The sequence below is a fragment of the Archocentrus centrarchus genome, assembly GCF_007364275.1.
Source record: "Archocentrus centrarchus isolate MPI-CPG fArcCen1 chromosome 18 unlocalized genomic scaffold, fArcCen1 scaffold_23_ctg1, whole genome shotgun sequence".
Taxonomy (NCBI): Eukaryota; Metazoa; Chordata; class Actinopteri; order Cichliformes; family Cichlidae; genus Archocentrus; species Archocentrus centrarchus.
The window spans coordinates 8484660-8500936 of record NW_022060145.1 but is presented as its reverse complement, the minus strand read 5'-3'; the positions used below and the strand labels follow the sequence as shown (position 1 = coordinate 8500936).

The following is a 16277-nucleotide window of genomic DNA, read 5'->3' as shown; positions in this document are numbered from 1 at the left end:
GCAGCGTCCTACAATAGATTTCTTAGTCAGATTCACCCATGGCTTAGCACATCTGGTTTAAAAAAAAAATATCAAGCTGGACAAAATGAAAGGATGAACTTTCAAACCATCTTTTACATACAGGCTATTGTATGTGTTGTACTTGTACAACTCCTGCTATTTATGCTGCAGAGCAGAAGCTCCAACAACGCAGGTTCAAGGATGTCATGAAGAAAAAAAAAAAAACATTTCTTTTTTGCACAGAAGTTTGCAGCAAAAAGAGTAACCAAGCATTATTTCCATGGCAACAATAAAAGTACAGCTGGTCACAGATTTCAACCAACTCAAGAAGCTCGCAGACTCAGTTGGCTGATCAGTGTAATGTAAAGTATCAACAGAAAACAGGCTTATGTGTGATTATGAAAGCATCTTCAAAGGCATACCTGCTTATCTAGAAGGTGCGCTGTGCCGATAGCAGCGTGTCACAGCAGATTATGAAAAGAAAAAGTGATGAATACAGCAGAAGCATCTTACAAGGTAAGGCATTAAAAACTAATAAAATATAAATATGTTTTTGCTCATACATTCATTAGCGAGTTAGGTGATGAGTGCCTATAATGCAGCAAGAGAAAAGCCTGTAAGCTTTGGTTGGTGCACACATTCAGTATGTCACCTTTCAGTGTGCAGCCCAGCATGTTTGACAGCCACTGCTGCAACCTCAGCGCTTGTTATTGAACGCCATCTACAGATAATTATAGGCTCATTCACATATACAAAACCAATACATCTGGCAGAGTTGTTATTAATCACTGGAGTGCCTATCAGCAGCTAAAATGCCAGGCTGAAAGCTAGCTCTTGTTTAACATCTTTTGAGTTGACACAACTTCGTTAGAATCAATAGCAAATGTAAACAAATGATAGGAGTCTAAAATATCAGTCAATCTGAAGGTCAAGCCTGAGGTAGTGCTGTGCAATTTGTGATGTTAGGGGAAGATCTGGCAGAGACAAGGAGGTGTGATGGTATGATTTACAATATACGTGCAAACAAAAACTGAACTGGTGTTATTTCAGTTGTTTAACCTTTCTGAAATACAGCATTTCCTCCACATGCGCCAACAATGAGTAAATCTCCTCTTATTAAGTTGTTTTTGTCAGGCTTTGCTCTTGAAGTTGTTTTTTTTTTTTGTCAAATGGAAAGCAATAAAAAAATAAATAAATCAGTTTATTATAAATGCAAATTGACTGACTTGGTGAAGAATTTAGAAACTCAAGCTGAATATATTCCAGTGCAGTAACCTACGTTTCTTGTGTCAAAGCAAGAAGTTCTAGAAATTTACTACAAACTCTGCAGTAGCGTTCCACTGTAACCACTTATTTATGGTGTCCACATGAAAGGAAGGTAACAAAATCAGACATTTATAAATTAGTTAGAAAAAAAAAAACCTGGCCCAGACAGTTATGGAAAAAAACATAAATAATTGCAGAAACTGTGGGCAGTGAAGATTTTGCAAACACAGTGATAAATCTGAAAGGCAGGCTTATGCTTTAGTAATTAAACCCAAGTTCAGTTAGCAACCCATTTTTGTTGCCAGTGCAAATGATGCTCAAACATTTTAAAGTGAAGTGCGGCTCTTCTTCTATGGGCTTTACACTCTTTTTGCTTCTTGGGAGGTCTTCACATACTCCAACGGCAGCTCATCTGAAATGTCCACTGGGTTGCTGTAGGCCTCAGAGTCCTCTTCGCCATGCTGCTGCATTGCAAAATTCACAAATACCTGGAATATCAATGAGGACAAGAAAGTACTTAAAAGCAAAGGCAAGATAATAAACTTCTGCTGAAGGGCCAGTGGACACTTCGCGCTCGTGCTCTCCCGCTCTCCCCACCCTCTCCCTTTAAAACAAACAGAAATAGTGCTACAGACAACGGGGTGCATGAGAATGAGCTGCCAGACAAGGGCTATGAAGCATCAAGTAAGCGCCTCGGCTCACACAGTGAATGTCAGTTTGACATCTTTGACCAGCAGAGAAAGAGAATAAAACAATCATTCTTCTCTCTGTGATGCCCATTTAATGTCAGATGGAATCAATCCTATGGCGTTCATAAAAAGCTGTGTGTATTTCATTGTGCTGTAAACATCACAAGCGAGCAGGCTTTTTAGTCTCTTAGCATCAGCGGTAAAGCTACACAAAAACTGCCTCAGACAGAAAAAAAAAAAAAAAAGAAAAGGCAACAAACCGAATCATATAAAATGATAAGAGCATTGCTTTTTCATTAAACCATTTTCATTGGCTGTGTGAATATAAAAGGACACGTGAATTACTAGATTGCACTTAAAATCTAAATGGAAAATAAATAAATTGTCCTCTAAGCCAATTCCATCAGAAACTACTCAGAGGCCCTATCAATTAAACCCTTCTTCATAGATACACACTCGCTAAATCAAAAGGCAAATAAGCACATGCAAAAGGGCATGGATGAATAGAAATAAACATTGGTAGCCTATTCTTCTGGGCTTAAAAACAATCCTCTTTTGTTTTATTGAAGCTCAGACGGGTAATAAAGATCTCTCCAGTCAGCCTTTGAAGCTTCTGTTTTTAATTAAGCAGTGAATATAATCTGAAACCTTATAATTTAATGGTAATGAAGTCTTTATTAGCATTAGCAAATTCCATTTTTTTGAACAAAGGACATACATTTGCCAATTACTGTGATATATTTACTTTGTCATTACAGAGAACATGTCTTCAGCGGTGACAATATGGATGGGAGGCTTTCCTGCCGCTAAAGTAATGGCCTCATTTTATGTGCTGTGTACATCTAAAGAGAGAGTCTGACATTTGAGAAATACAGCAGTTTGCTTTCCTCTCAATAGTTAGATGAGAATATTGATACCAGTAGTTATTCCCGCATTCAGTGCTGAACTAAGGCTAGCAGGTAATTAGTCTAGCTCAGCAGGAACTGGAGCCCAGCTCTCCCTATACTAGAAATTAAAAAAAAAAAAAAAAAAACACCTAACAGCATTTTTAAATCTTGTGTCGAGTACACAGACAGAGAAATAATTACAACTCCTCCAGAATGCAGAAATGGTTGCTTTAATGTTTCTGCTTGGATTACACAAACAGGAGAGTGGGCAGATCTGTGCAGGCTCCCTTTCCATGCATGTCTGCTGTCTATGCTAAGCTAGGCTAATTGCATACTGAACCTAGCTCCATACTTAACACACAAACATAGCTCATGTAACTCTCTGTTGGCAAATTTCCAATATATGGCACCGTGCAAAAGTCTTGAGCCACCCCCCATTTCCTTATATTGCTATATAATGAAAATATTTTAAAATTGTATGTTTTTAAAATTGATTTTTGATCCACCAGTGTGGATCAAATCAAGGAAAATGGTGTTTGCAAGGAATCCATCCATCCATCCATCCATCCATCCCTTTATCTTTCTATCTATCTCACACATGCAAAGTTTTCTATCCCTGCATGCACAGACTAGTTTGCAATAAGCAGTTTTTTTTTTATGTTTTGTGTTCCAAGTGCTAATTAATGCAGAGTTAATATTGATAATTATCTGTGGTAGTTATGAGGATTTGTTACGATATAGCATTGAGGAGTGTTTCAATGGTTATGCATGGTTATATAATAAAACCCAGCAGCTCCTGAATGTTCTTGCTATTTTCAATTCCAAATAAATATATTTGGCTGTTATATTTTCATCTCTTAGGTTAAACAGGGCATGATATTGTGTGATAGTAGAAGTTTTTTCTCCAAAAGCAAGTGTTGTAAAAAAAAACAAAAAAAAACAAACAACAAAAACAAATATACTCTCCCTCCCCTCTGAAATGTTAATCGGACTATCGAGACATTGTAGGTAGAGCTGTCGTTCAAACAGTCATTTATTATGAGGGAATTCTGGGCCTAGTTCAAAATTGACCCGGATCATACTGTGAATTTGTGAAACATGAACAATATGTAAAGGTTACTCCGGTTAGAGGCTAAATTTCTCACTTGGCAGTGAGCACTGACATGTGCTGCTCTTTCACTATGCTGCACAGGGTTGAATTTAAGAGCCAGATAACTCTGATTCAAGCTGATAAACTTCCTAACATAAAGTTTGGAGTCTTCCAAATTACAATCTTCTCCTGTCGTCCTCATGTTTTTACCATTTATCCTGTCTCATATTGTATTTACAAAACAATAACTTGCTCATTCCTCAAACAATAAAACACTTGAACTGTAATTTTTACTGAAACTATGTAACTATGTGGATAAAATTTCCTTAAAGAGAGACTGCTAAGTGTAAGCTCATTGAGCAAGTAATGTCCTAACATCAGCAGTGAGTATCAAGGTCACTGTTGTCAAGGCATTTTATGAGTAGAAAATGAATAAGAGGATAAGAATGACAACAAATGCACCCTCCGCCCACCTCTCTTGGCCTCTGACTCATTGGTTTGATGTGCTGAGGCATGCACAGCATTTCATATTCATAGTCAAGGCTGTGCAACAGAATTGCTAAGCACTATTTGTCTTTAACTTTCTGTAAAACTGAGTGTGGGAGCTTTAATGGTGCAGCCTTTTTGACTGAGACAAGCATGGTAAATTCCTTTGGTGCGCTGCGGTGTGATTATTTCGTAATGTTCACTTTCTGCATTTAGCCAACCATCCATTCATGACCTGAATGTCATGCACCGGTGCTGCTGAGTGGCATTTTCTTAATAACAGATGGATACAGGCATTAATTGCATTAAAGGGGTTCACTGGGGTGTTTATTTGGTACCCACTGAGGCAGAACCCAGGAGGGGAAGGACGCGAATCACCCAATTAACCTCTGCTATATATCAAAGAAGCCCTTGCAGAATGTAAACTGGTTATTTTTACATACATTACATGTCATTAAAATGTTCATGCTTATCTCCTGATCCTAAACAAAACCTGGCAGAGGTTTTGGAGGAGGAAGACTTTACTTGGGTGAACAAACCAATATTTAGACTTTTTTATTCATAAAAAGCATTTCTTAATAATCATAGCAAAGTTGCACCAACGAGCACAACTTCCAAGCCCCTGAACATTTTTAGGTGTGAGTAATGGTTCAGTCACAGTAGAGTAAAAATAGGTTGGCAACCACTTTGTGGCTAGGAAAAATCAGTGGCTACCCAATGATTGCATTGAATTTTTTCACTTTTGGTGACAGATTGCAAATAGTTGCAGAGACTAACCAGTCACCCAGAGATTGAGCGTGCAACCCGGTTAACCTCTGGGTGACCGCTTTCAATCACAGGGCAATTACACGGGTCGCCTGGTGGGAGGCGCAACCTGTCTCCAGACATCTGATTGCCATCTGATTTATAAATGAAGACAGCTTTCCAACACTGTCTGAACCAGCCTGTGCCGATGAGCCCAACTCATCTACGAAGTGTCTCATTGCAACAGGGGACCTGGCTCAACTGGGTACCAACTACTGGCATTCTGGTTATATTCCTGTATAAAAGCAAGGCTGCTGAGTGCCTATGTCATTTTGCAGTTAAATCGCCATCTTGCAGCAACTACGTCACAATTTGTGGAGAAATTTCTGAATTTCTATGAGGTTCTGGCTGGACTCTGAATGTATGTAGTTAATGTGAATTTCTGTGTATGTAGACAGCAACAGATTTGTGATTTTCACTCATTTATCACAGTTAATCATCATAGTACTGCAAACAGATTAAATGTAATTACCAATTTGATCTCATTCAATTGCTGAAACTGACAGCAGGCTGACTCAGTCTTATTGCAATTTTAATGGGCCAAATTTACTCTGATGGTAACCGACTGTGAGCAGTCGCAGACCCGGTCCCTGTCTTCAAAGCAACCATTTCATGGGCAACTAGATCGCAAGCTGCACAGCGTTGCTATAATTTTGTTCGTGCTGCAATCTTCAACCACTGTTTTCTCTAGTGTGACTGTAACGTTATTAAGAATAAGCCGAGTATTATAAGACGCAGTGCAGTGCAACACTTAGATTATAATCTCACACAAATGTGTTGGCTATTTTAATGGATAGGTAGCCAAAAAGGATGAAGTTGCCCCAAATCCATTATTCTTCAGGTTTGTTTTTGGTCTGTGCTAACACCTGATTGGCATATCCTCCTGTTTAACTGCCATATGCTTTGCTGTGTTCACAGCTAACTTAGCCTCTGCATATTTGGTGCAACTTGAAGAGTGGTGAGAAAGCAAGGTTATTCTACTTAACTAAAAACTTAACTTAAAACCAGGAGGGCAAAACATTTATGTTGACTGAAAAGCACTGTAAAGCAACTGAAACACTAAAGTATACTTAAAAATCTAGCTTAAAAACCTCAAAATATACAAGAAATATATAAATATTTTTAGTCTGTCAGTTTGTTAACAAGCAAGCTGGAACTTCTACATGACTGTGAAGTTAACTGCTAATAAATATGGATAAAAATTAAACAAAACCCTCAAAGAGGTGACCTCAGCAGTTGAAGTTCATAATCAACTCACGCTTACATATTGGATGATCTATAGATCGAAAAGGTCGGGTGCTTTGTTAGTGTTAGTGCCAGAAAGCCACAAATATTTCTTATTTCCGCAGAAGCTGCTTCTACAAGACCATTGTGAAAGTCACATTTTCCTTTAAATCCCTGCCCTGCACTGTCCTGGCCATCAGCATTAGCGCCTGAGCTCAAGGCCGTGTGGATCAATATTAATTGTAGTGCAAGTTGGGTGTTATACTGTAGGTCAAGGCTCCTCTCTATAAATCACCAGCTGAAAGGTGACTGTCTAGGTCCCTACAGGTTCTCCAGCTCTCCCCTTCTCTGTGTTTTAATACTGTGACCTCCTGGTCCAAGAATGATTTATTTACTGCCTCTGATCTGGCAAATATTGACCAGCGCACAATGTGGGGCAAGCAGACACAAATGTTAAAACAGATGTTATGCAAGGTTCACCAGTGATCTGTGAAGCTCTGTTAAAAATACTTTAGGGAAAAAAAAATCTGAATGTAGACCAAGTTGAAGCATTTAGTTTTTCTTAAAATCTGACTCTCACAGCAATAGTCTAATTGCTCCCTAAAGGGCAGATTTTACTTAAATAATTCTGCAAAAGACTGATTTATCTTGAATTATGGGTAATCTACAAGTCAATCACCTGAGCAGTGTCTTTTATAAGACATAATTTGATTTTAAATCCAGCCGTGGCATTGTACAAATGAATGAACACACAATTCACCATGTCTGTGTCAATTTTTTTGTTTCTCTTTTTGAGGCTCTCTTTCACCCATCACGGAGTGGAAAGATGACCTTTCTGGACCCCTCAGAGGTTACCCTCACCTCCCACATGGTCATCTGCTGCTGAGCTAATGGTGGGTTTGCAAGACCAGACACACACGTACTCGCCGCTCACTGCCTGATTGCATTAGGTCCCTGGGGCTGCTTGGAAAACACAAGGTGAATCCAGTCTACAACACACAGGGCTCGGTTTATCTCACCAATCAGTAAGCTCAGCTAGTGCACTCTGGCTGGAATAAAAAAAAAAAAAAAGATACTGGCTGCACAAGTTTTATATAATCAGTCCAGATTTGGGATCAATACTGGCAGCTGGCGGCTGAACACATCTCAGCCATCCAAACTCAGTGCACTCCTCATTGGTCTGTCTGACAGCCTAAATGGCAGAAAACAATGTGTAGACAATGATAGATCTTTAAATCTTATCCACTACTGAGCAGACTTGCACTAAAAGCGAGCACCTAAAATGGTCAGTGCACTGATTGATGAGCTAGTGAGCCATTAAAGGGAGCTGCTACTCCACAGAATTACAGTAGGCCTGTACAATTACACAAAATTTTGCTGGTAAACTGGTTTTGAATGTACTGGCCTCCACCACCTACTGTAGTAGAAGGCATACTAAGCTGTTATTATATATGATATAACATGGGCAGATTTTTTTTCCCCTTAGTTAAGAAAGCTCCCTTCACAACATCTAATCAAGTCAAGGAAACTTGACTCGAGGCAGGCATTTCATTGCCAAAATCTACAATCAACAAGGTGCAAACCACTGGTTACACTCAAGGTCAGATCAGACTTTGCCAGAAAACATCGAGCGGCTGCACAGTTCCGTAATTCAAATGGATAATAATGACCCACAGCATACTGCAGAAGTAACCCAAGAGTTTCTCAATGCAGATAACTGGAATATGCTTCAATGGCCAAGACAATCATCTGATCTCGGTCCAACCGAGCATGCTTTTTAGTTACTGAAGACCAAACTGAAGGCAGCAAAGGCAGAGCAGACCATATCAAGGGAGAAAACACAGTATTTGGTTTCTAGACTTCAGGTAGGCATTGACTGCAAAAGATTTTCATTCACGTATTAACAACAATTCTTATATTTTAAATTCTATTAGCTTTTTCAATTACTTTTGATCCTCTGAAAATGGGGGACTATTATAATGTATAAATAAAACAAAGATAATTTGTGATCATTTAATTTGATTTACAATCCAGACAAAATGACAATGTGCTAGTGCGCAAAAAACTAACTGGCCCTAATTGAACACATAAAAGAAAAAAATCTTTTTTTTTTTTTTTCTTTTTTGCAGTCACCTGATCCAAAGTTGTCTGGGACACCGAGTAGTCCTCCACACACAGGCTCTGCTGATGGCTGGTAAACTGGCTGAAGATATTGGCCAAAGCTCCCTGTGCATATGGGAGCTGATACTGCAGTGTGTTGTGATGCTTCTCTTTGAGAACACTGCCGGGAAAGGTCTGCTGGACAAAGTCCTCGACTGGCTTCAGTGCAGGAGCGGAGCCACCCACCCTCACAATCACCGTGTAGCCATCACCAAATCTAAAAGAGAGGTCATTATTACACATTTAGTGCCAGAAAAAAAAGAACTGCAAACAAGCATTTGAGTGCCAAATAATGATCTCTTCTCTCCTGTGGTGATGCGGTAGCGTGTCAGATAGCAGGGATGTGTACTAGAACAAACAGACGTGCCAGGAAACAGAAGGAATATAAAACTTAATTGCGCTCGTTTTTCCCCAGCCATTTCGGGCTTACTGGATTTGGAGGAGCAGGTGAGTCAGACTCGGCTAAGAGCAGAGGCAACTTCAACAAGTATGCTCATAGCTGATGGAAAGAATTTTATTGTCCAAATGAGAATGACGTCTCTACCTAATATAAAAGAAAGCGTTCATTTGAATGAAGTCAAAAAGCCCAGAAGGATTAGACAGAAGTGCTTTTAGACAAGGGTGGATAATAGTTCATGGTTGACAAAGTGGTGCCATGGAGAGCCATGACATAATAAAACTTCCATTTTTTTAACTAAACAAATGATGGTTACTGTAATGTAAAAATGGTTTCTTATAGTGCTGAATCCACAGAGTATTATCACCCACAAGTTAACCTGAGCTCTGCAGAGTCTTTTTGCATCTTTTTGCTAATTGATTTGATTTGATTGCCTGTAACATCACTCTTTTGGTTCAGTTTCACTCCTCTCATCAACCTTGCATCAAATGAAAAGTGGAAATTGGGTTTTCAGCCAGGAAGCTGTGACGCATTACCAACCCAGCATCAAACAGAACCAGAGTGTCACGATCTGGAGTGCAGACTTGAGCATTTAGCGGCTAAAGAGACAGCTATTCCCCGCAGGAGTTGCTGCAGAATGAAAGGGAGGTAAAGGAGATTCATTATACTTCTGATGACTCAGAAGTATCTTCTGGGTGTCTGAATAGCCAGTGAACTATTTGCAAACAATTATGGATATGGCCTTAATGAGCTTGTTTGTTTTCCTGCCCTAAAATGGCAGTGCATGAAAAATGAATAATTAAATGCTGCTTCTAATAATCTGAACATACAAAGTTTGTCTAAAGAATGTTTTTAAAAAAAACCCACACACACACACTAAAATAACACATCATACAGGAGAGAGTACATTATAAAATGCACGCTCCACTGAACAGCCCCCATACAATTTTGAAAATGTGTCAGAATGTAACACTGCTACCAACGATATCCTGGACATAAAATGTTGGCACAAATGAAAATGGGTCATAGCTAAGCTCTAAAGTTAATTAGCATTCTACATCTTTCAGAATGTGTGCTATGTGTGGTGAGCACCAAATAAAACTCTGTGCCTTGTTATTCTGTCGTTAGCACTCTTATGACCCATTGTTTTCTGCCTAATTAATTCCCTAATGTTGGATTTACTCATGGAAACGTCCATTGCGGCTAGTGCGGAGCTACATGCAACGAGAGTCAGAGGCTCCCTTAGTGGCAATTAGAGATATGGTGAATAAACTACAGGCCTACATGTTCCCAAAGGGAGCGAGAGAGGAAGTGAAGCTCTGTGCTAGTTCTGAGAAGTACAATGAACACACCCGATGGGTAGCAGTGCACCTTTAGCTAAATAATGAGCCACAGTGCAGGACTCGCGTTATTTTGCATGAAATTGTTTATGCCAGCTCTTATTTAACACTCGTTTCCATTAGGAATGCATAAGGGTTTCTTTTAAAAGTGGATCTTATCCAAGCAAGGACTTAGTTAATCCACATATTGTAATGCTATGGAGCATGCTAGCATGTTGTCCATCTACAAAAAAAAAAAAAAACAGCTTCCATTCAACCAACCAACAGGGAGGATCTGAGAACTGTGCCTGTGCTGTGATCTCCTCAGGGGCTGCACACCAGGGGTGATCAAAAACATCCCCATGTATCTCAAAAACATTATGTAGTGCACATCATGTGGATAGTACAGTGGGTGGCTTGCAAGTATCAGTGTGTTATTGCTTGGACAACCCTTTGACCATTGAAGATTTTTACTCCACACTGAATTAATCCCTGCTATGAAATACTCTTCTTTTGCTAAGCATCTGTTTGGTTGTTTCCAATACGAAAGGTTCACACAAAACTGGCTGTTTAATTGATTAACAGTTTTTAATAGTTAGTCATGTGAAAACTCAAGTGTATTTATCTTGGCCAAGTGCTAAGCCCAAAGACTAACTGCGGATCTGCCGCCAAAAGATCCAGTTAAAAATGAGTATGTTTTCATCCCAAATTGGCTTTCTGCAAGCTACAGAGGAATCATGCGCTGTGTTGCGAGTCCTCTGGGTGCTTAAATTATTTGTAGCTTCTAATGTGAAACAAATGTTTTTCCTCACAATTCCTAAGTAACAATAACATAATGTCACCATGTTCTACTCCTCTAGAGTGTGCATGATCATGCTGGACAGAATTACAATCCTGCTATTATGGGATTAGTTTAGTAATAATCCCCACCCCCCAACCCCTGTATATTCTGGTCTTTGCAACCTTCACAAATTGGGAAAAATGGAATTATGGGCTGTAGAATAATGGAAAAAGAATACATGTTCAAACAATGCAAAGCCATAATTCTATAGGTCAAACTTCAGCATGGCTCTGTGTTTCACCAAGAGTGAAGCTATAGTACATTACAACTTGGCTCATCTTCATAAACAAATGCCTGCATATGCATATATTTGCAAAGATTCTTGGTAGCTGAAGTTTTTTAGTGTCCATTTGCAGTCCAAGTACTATGGCCCAATCATGTTTGACCAGGCTTTGGTTGCATGGTACTACTCTTAAAGAAAGCACACATTTCCCATTAAGAATAGCCCAGAACCATTCCCTATCATTTAAACCCGCATAATTTTTGATCATTTTTATAAGATGCAACAGACTACAGTCTGTAATCAGACACCACTACCTCAACATCACAGCCATCACTACATATGAAGCTTAACTCATCATACAGTCAAGTCTATGATGATAATCCATGCATGTTTATTACAGCTGCCAGCTCAGGAAATATTCCTTTTCCAGGGGTTGGTAAGCTCAGACAAGATGCAAAAACATTTTTTTTTTTTTTTTTGCAAAAATCCAATGGGCCAAGGAAGCATTATGGTGAATGGTTTCAGTGAGTTTGGGGGTAAATGTGAGTAATGAAATGACTGAGATAAAAGGGCTTATCAATTAGCCTCCCCTCATTCACTCTCCTGTTTTTTCTTTCCTTTATTGCAGGAGCAACACAGAAGCTACAGGCAGTACTTCAGGGGAAAAATGAAAACTTTCTTTCAAATCCATCAGTAATACTCTATTTCTGTATTCCCATCAAAAAAAGTTATTCAATCTCTGATACACTGTCTGTCTTAGGTCTCCTCAATTACACTCTGCCTGCACTGGGGAAAGGTAAGCTCAGCTATCAATAAACAGAGCTTGCACTGCTTGGCATGGTCATAACAATAGCACCGCATGTGTGAAACAATAATTAACTTTAAACTGGTGATTTAAAAACTAAAAGCAAGATCTGTGCTACTTGGGGTTGAATATAGCTTGCGAGAAAATAATGAAGGGATTATATTTACAGTCATGACTGCACCACTTTGTCACAGCTAATCCTTTCATAATATTTTACATTAGAGATATGATACAGCAGCACAACACAGCATGGCAGAGCCGCTGTAAACGTCTGCGGTGCAGCTCTCTCTTCTTCATTTTCATTATTCTGCCTCAATCCTCTCCTTCGCCCTGGTCCGCTGGAAAGTCGTTCTTCCATGTAATTTAAAACAAACAACAGCCAGACACAGATAAGGGCATGACAGGCAGAAAATAATTTGGCTGCCTTACTTCATCTGAGGGAGTCTAGAAAGGTCACCCTCACCACTGCCAAACCTTGTATTTGCGTCCACGGGAGGTGGTGGCGGGGTGGGGTGGGGGGTGTAGGGCAAGAGGTCATGGTATGGCTTGGGTGGTCTGATGCTTTGATCAGGCAGGAAGTCATCCAAAAAAGTTTTTTAGTTCCTGTAGGGGAAGCTAATAGAGCTCTAGGCAGAGGCACCATCACCAATGTAAGGACAGAGACAGATGGATGGATAATCTCTGTCCGGTGACTAAACTGCAATTTAGGGAGGCATTAAAAATAGATGTGGCAAGAAATATTGAATATAAATGACAATTTAAGTCTCCCTTAGTGGTTTTCTTTGTCAAAAACAAAACAAATAATAGAAAAGAAAATCAGCATAATGTGAATGCATCACCTTTCCAAAGCATGTATCAAACATGCATTTTTTTATGTCCATGTTTGGGTGCTAATATTTTTTCCCTGTGTTTTGCTTGCATATTCTATCAACAGTCAATTTGCAAAGTTTAGTTTAATGTCTGTGGATGTGTATCCTTGCTTGTGTGCTAACGGAGCACATGATGACACTGCAATATCCTGATGATTAAAATTAAGAGCCGAAAGGGAGCTTGTGTTGGCTCCGTATATGCATGGAAAAGAGAAACTAGGATTTTTAGTGCAAGTAATTGTAGATGGACTCGAAAGTGAGCCATAAATAAGAACACAACTGGATCTGTCATACGATACTTGGTAGTATATATATTTACTTAAATTAGCTTTAAATTAAACAAGGTATGAAAGAGTTCAAACTGTCATATATAGTCATGATAAAAAAGTACACCCTCTGCCAATTCTAAGATGTTATCCATCCATCCATCCATCCATCCATCCATCCATCCATCCATCCATCCATCCATCCATCCATCCATCTTCTTCCACTGATCCAGAGGAGAGAGGTCTGGGTCAGAAGAAACCCAGACCTCTCTCTCCTCTGCCCCGGGGCCTCATCCCAGTAGGACATGCCTGGAATACCTCACCCAGGAGGTGCCCAGGAGGCATCCTAGTCAGATGCCCAAACCACCTCAACTGGCTCCTTTCATTGTGGAGGAGAAGTGGCTATACTTTGAGCTGCTTTCAAATGACTGCACTCCTCACTATATCTCTAATAGAGAGGCCAGCCACCCTTTGGATGAAGCTCATTTTCACCACTTGTAACCACAATCTCGTTTTTTCAGTCACTACCCAAAGACCGTGACCATAGGTGAGGGTAGGGATGTAGATCGACCAGTAAACTGACAGCTTCACTTTTACACTCAGCTCTCTCTTCACAACGATGGACCGGTGTAGTGTCTGCATCACCGCCCCAGTCCATCTGTCAATCTCCCACTTCCCTCTTCCCTCATTCGTGAACAAGACCCTGAGATTCTTAAAACTCCTCCAAGTGGGGCAGCAACTCATCCCTGACACAGAGTACTCACTCCAGCCTTTTCCAGCTGAGGACCATGGCCTGGAGATGAGATTCTGAGGTCACCAAGGTGGAAGCCTTCCTTCACTTGGCTATGCCTAGAAATTCTGTCCATAAAAATTATGAACAAAACTATTTGGACATAATAAAGAAAAGAAGTATCTGGTCCTTATCGGGTCTTATAATTAAGCAAATATAAGCTCAGATGAACAACAACACATGACATATTACGCTGTGTCATTATTTAACAAAAACTAAGCCAATAACCAGTACACCCATTGATTCAATAGCTTGTAGATCCACCTTTGGCAGCAATAATTTGAAGTAATGGTTTTCTGTATGACTTATCGGTCTCTCACATCATTGTGGAGGAATTCTGTCCCGCTCTTCTTTACAGTATTGTTTCAGTTCATTGAGGTTTGCGGGTCTGTACTTTGGGCCATTGCAGCACCTTGATTTGGTTCTTTTTCAGACATTCAGTTGTAGATTTGCTGCTGTGTTTGGGATCATTGTCCTGTTGCATGACTGAATTACAGCTCTAGCTGTTGGACATGGGCAGCAACAGTTGTTTCTCTAAGATCATTACTGATGTCTTTCCTCGTTGGCACTGTGTTAATGCACACCTGAAACCAGCAAACAGCTAAAACATATTTTATAGAGGCGCTCACACTCGCTGATAATCAGTTAATCAAGTGCATTTGATTGTCAGCACCTAGCTGCTACTTTCTCTCTTAATTCCTATGAAAGTGGTAAGGGTGTACTTAGTTTTTCACCCTCTGCTTCTAAATTCTGTCTTGTTTTTGTTAAATAAATGTGGTTGTTGCTCATCTGAGGTTGTATTTACTTTACATTTAAGACCTGCTAATAACCAGATTTTTTTTTTTTTTTTTAATGTCCTGATATGTAAAAGCTTAAAAATTTAAAGAGGGACTTTTACAAAGGTGTATGCTCATAACGGCTCCAAAAGTTTCAGATAATGATGGGCTTATGTCCAAGTAATCTCTATGAGCTAAAAACTGTGATGTCATAGACAACAGCGCACAGGAGTGCCACCTACCTGCGGCTTAAACTAGTTTGTGAGGGGCAGCCAATCAAAAGTAAGTTGGCTTAAAAGGAACTACGCGGCCAAGGTAAGGCCCAGGATAAGAGTCTGTGAATAAAATATGGAACGGGAATTGAACATAAAACCTTTAGTGTTACTTTATTATTTTATTTTTTACCTGTCTGGTTAAGATGTATTTACAGGGAGTTGGCATGGGCCCATATGAAAGCCTGTAAGTTATGACTACTGCATTTTTAATAATACATAAAAACATGGACCCTGTAAGCAGAAATTAAACTGATAAAAGTATCACTTGTACAACAATCTAATTTCCACAGAAAATGTGGAATTCATCACTTTTGGTTACTTGCTATCAATTCACAATTAGTGTTGTTTATTCAGAATGAATACATATGTGCACGACACATACTGCACCCCATCTGTGACCGTCAGTGTTCTAAATTACACCTGCATTGGTGATGCACTGTACACCATAAAGAGAATTATTTTGTCATTCATCTCAGCGGGTGACATGCACTTAAAAGCCGTAAACTACTTAGTTAATGGCACACCTGCAGAGCTGACGCAGAGTGAGTGGGAAGCGAGTTTATTGGACCACTCTCAACGTCAACTTGAGGGAGGATTGATCCAAACTTTTCTACACCACTCTTGTAAAAACTCTTCAGCGCCCAGAGCACATTACCTTAATGCATTTAAGGCACTTTACATCCTACTTTTATATTGTGACGTGCTTTAAGCAAGGAGAAAATAAGACTCAAGGCTGTGAGGTATACTTACTGCAGCTACTCTATGAAGAGGGATATGAATGATATCAATCAGTGAGAAATCCTGCAAAGGCTAGTGGGTGTCCTTCCTAACTGACAAGATTATAGGGGAGCTTTGAAGCTGCTTTTTATTGGTTCCTCCACTTCATTTGGGTTTACTTAACACCTGGGAGCCTTCATACTAGCATGCTGCTAGACTGAAGCCCTATTTACAGCCTCTTGTGCATTTTATACTTATTTATTTCTCCCCTTCCCTGTCAGCCTTTCATAAATTTCTAGGAGTGTGATTGATTTGAGGGGCTCAATTCCAGGGCAGGTAAAAAAGGGATGTTTTTAACAGCTACGGTGGAAGATAATGAAGCGGCCACTAGAA

At 39.7% G+C, this 16277-nt stretch overlaps 1 protein-coding gene across 1 annotated transcript in view; it reads right to left on the bottom strand.

The window, feature by feature from the left end:
* Positions 1-1498: 1498 nt before the first annotated feature.
* LOC115775067 (phospholipid-transporting ATPase ABCA1) overlaps positions 1499-16277 on the bottom strand; it is a 173421-nt gene continuing 158642 nt past the window's right edge. Inside the window, 2 exon segments of the mRNA XM_030722513.1 lie at positions 1499-1754; positions 8580-8823. Coding sequence (XP_030578373.1) covers positions 1626-1754; positions 8580-8823 — 373 coding nt within the window. The 3' untranslated portion in view covers positions 1499-1625.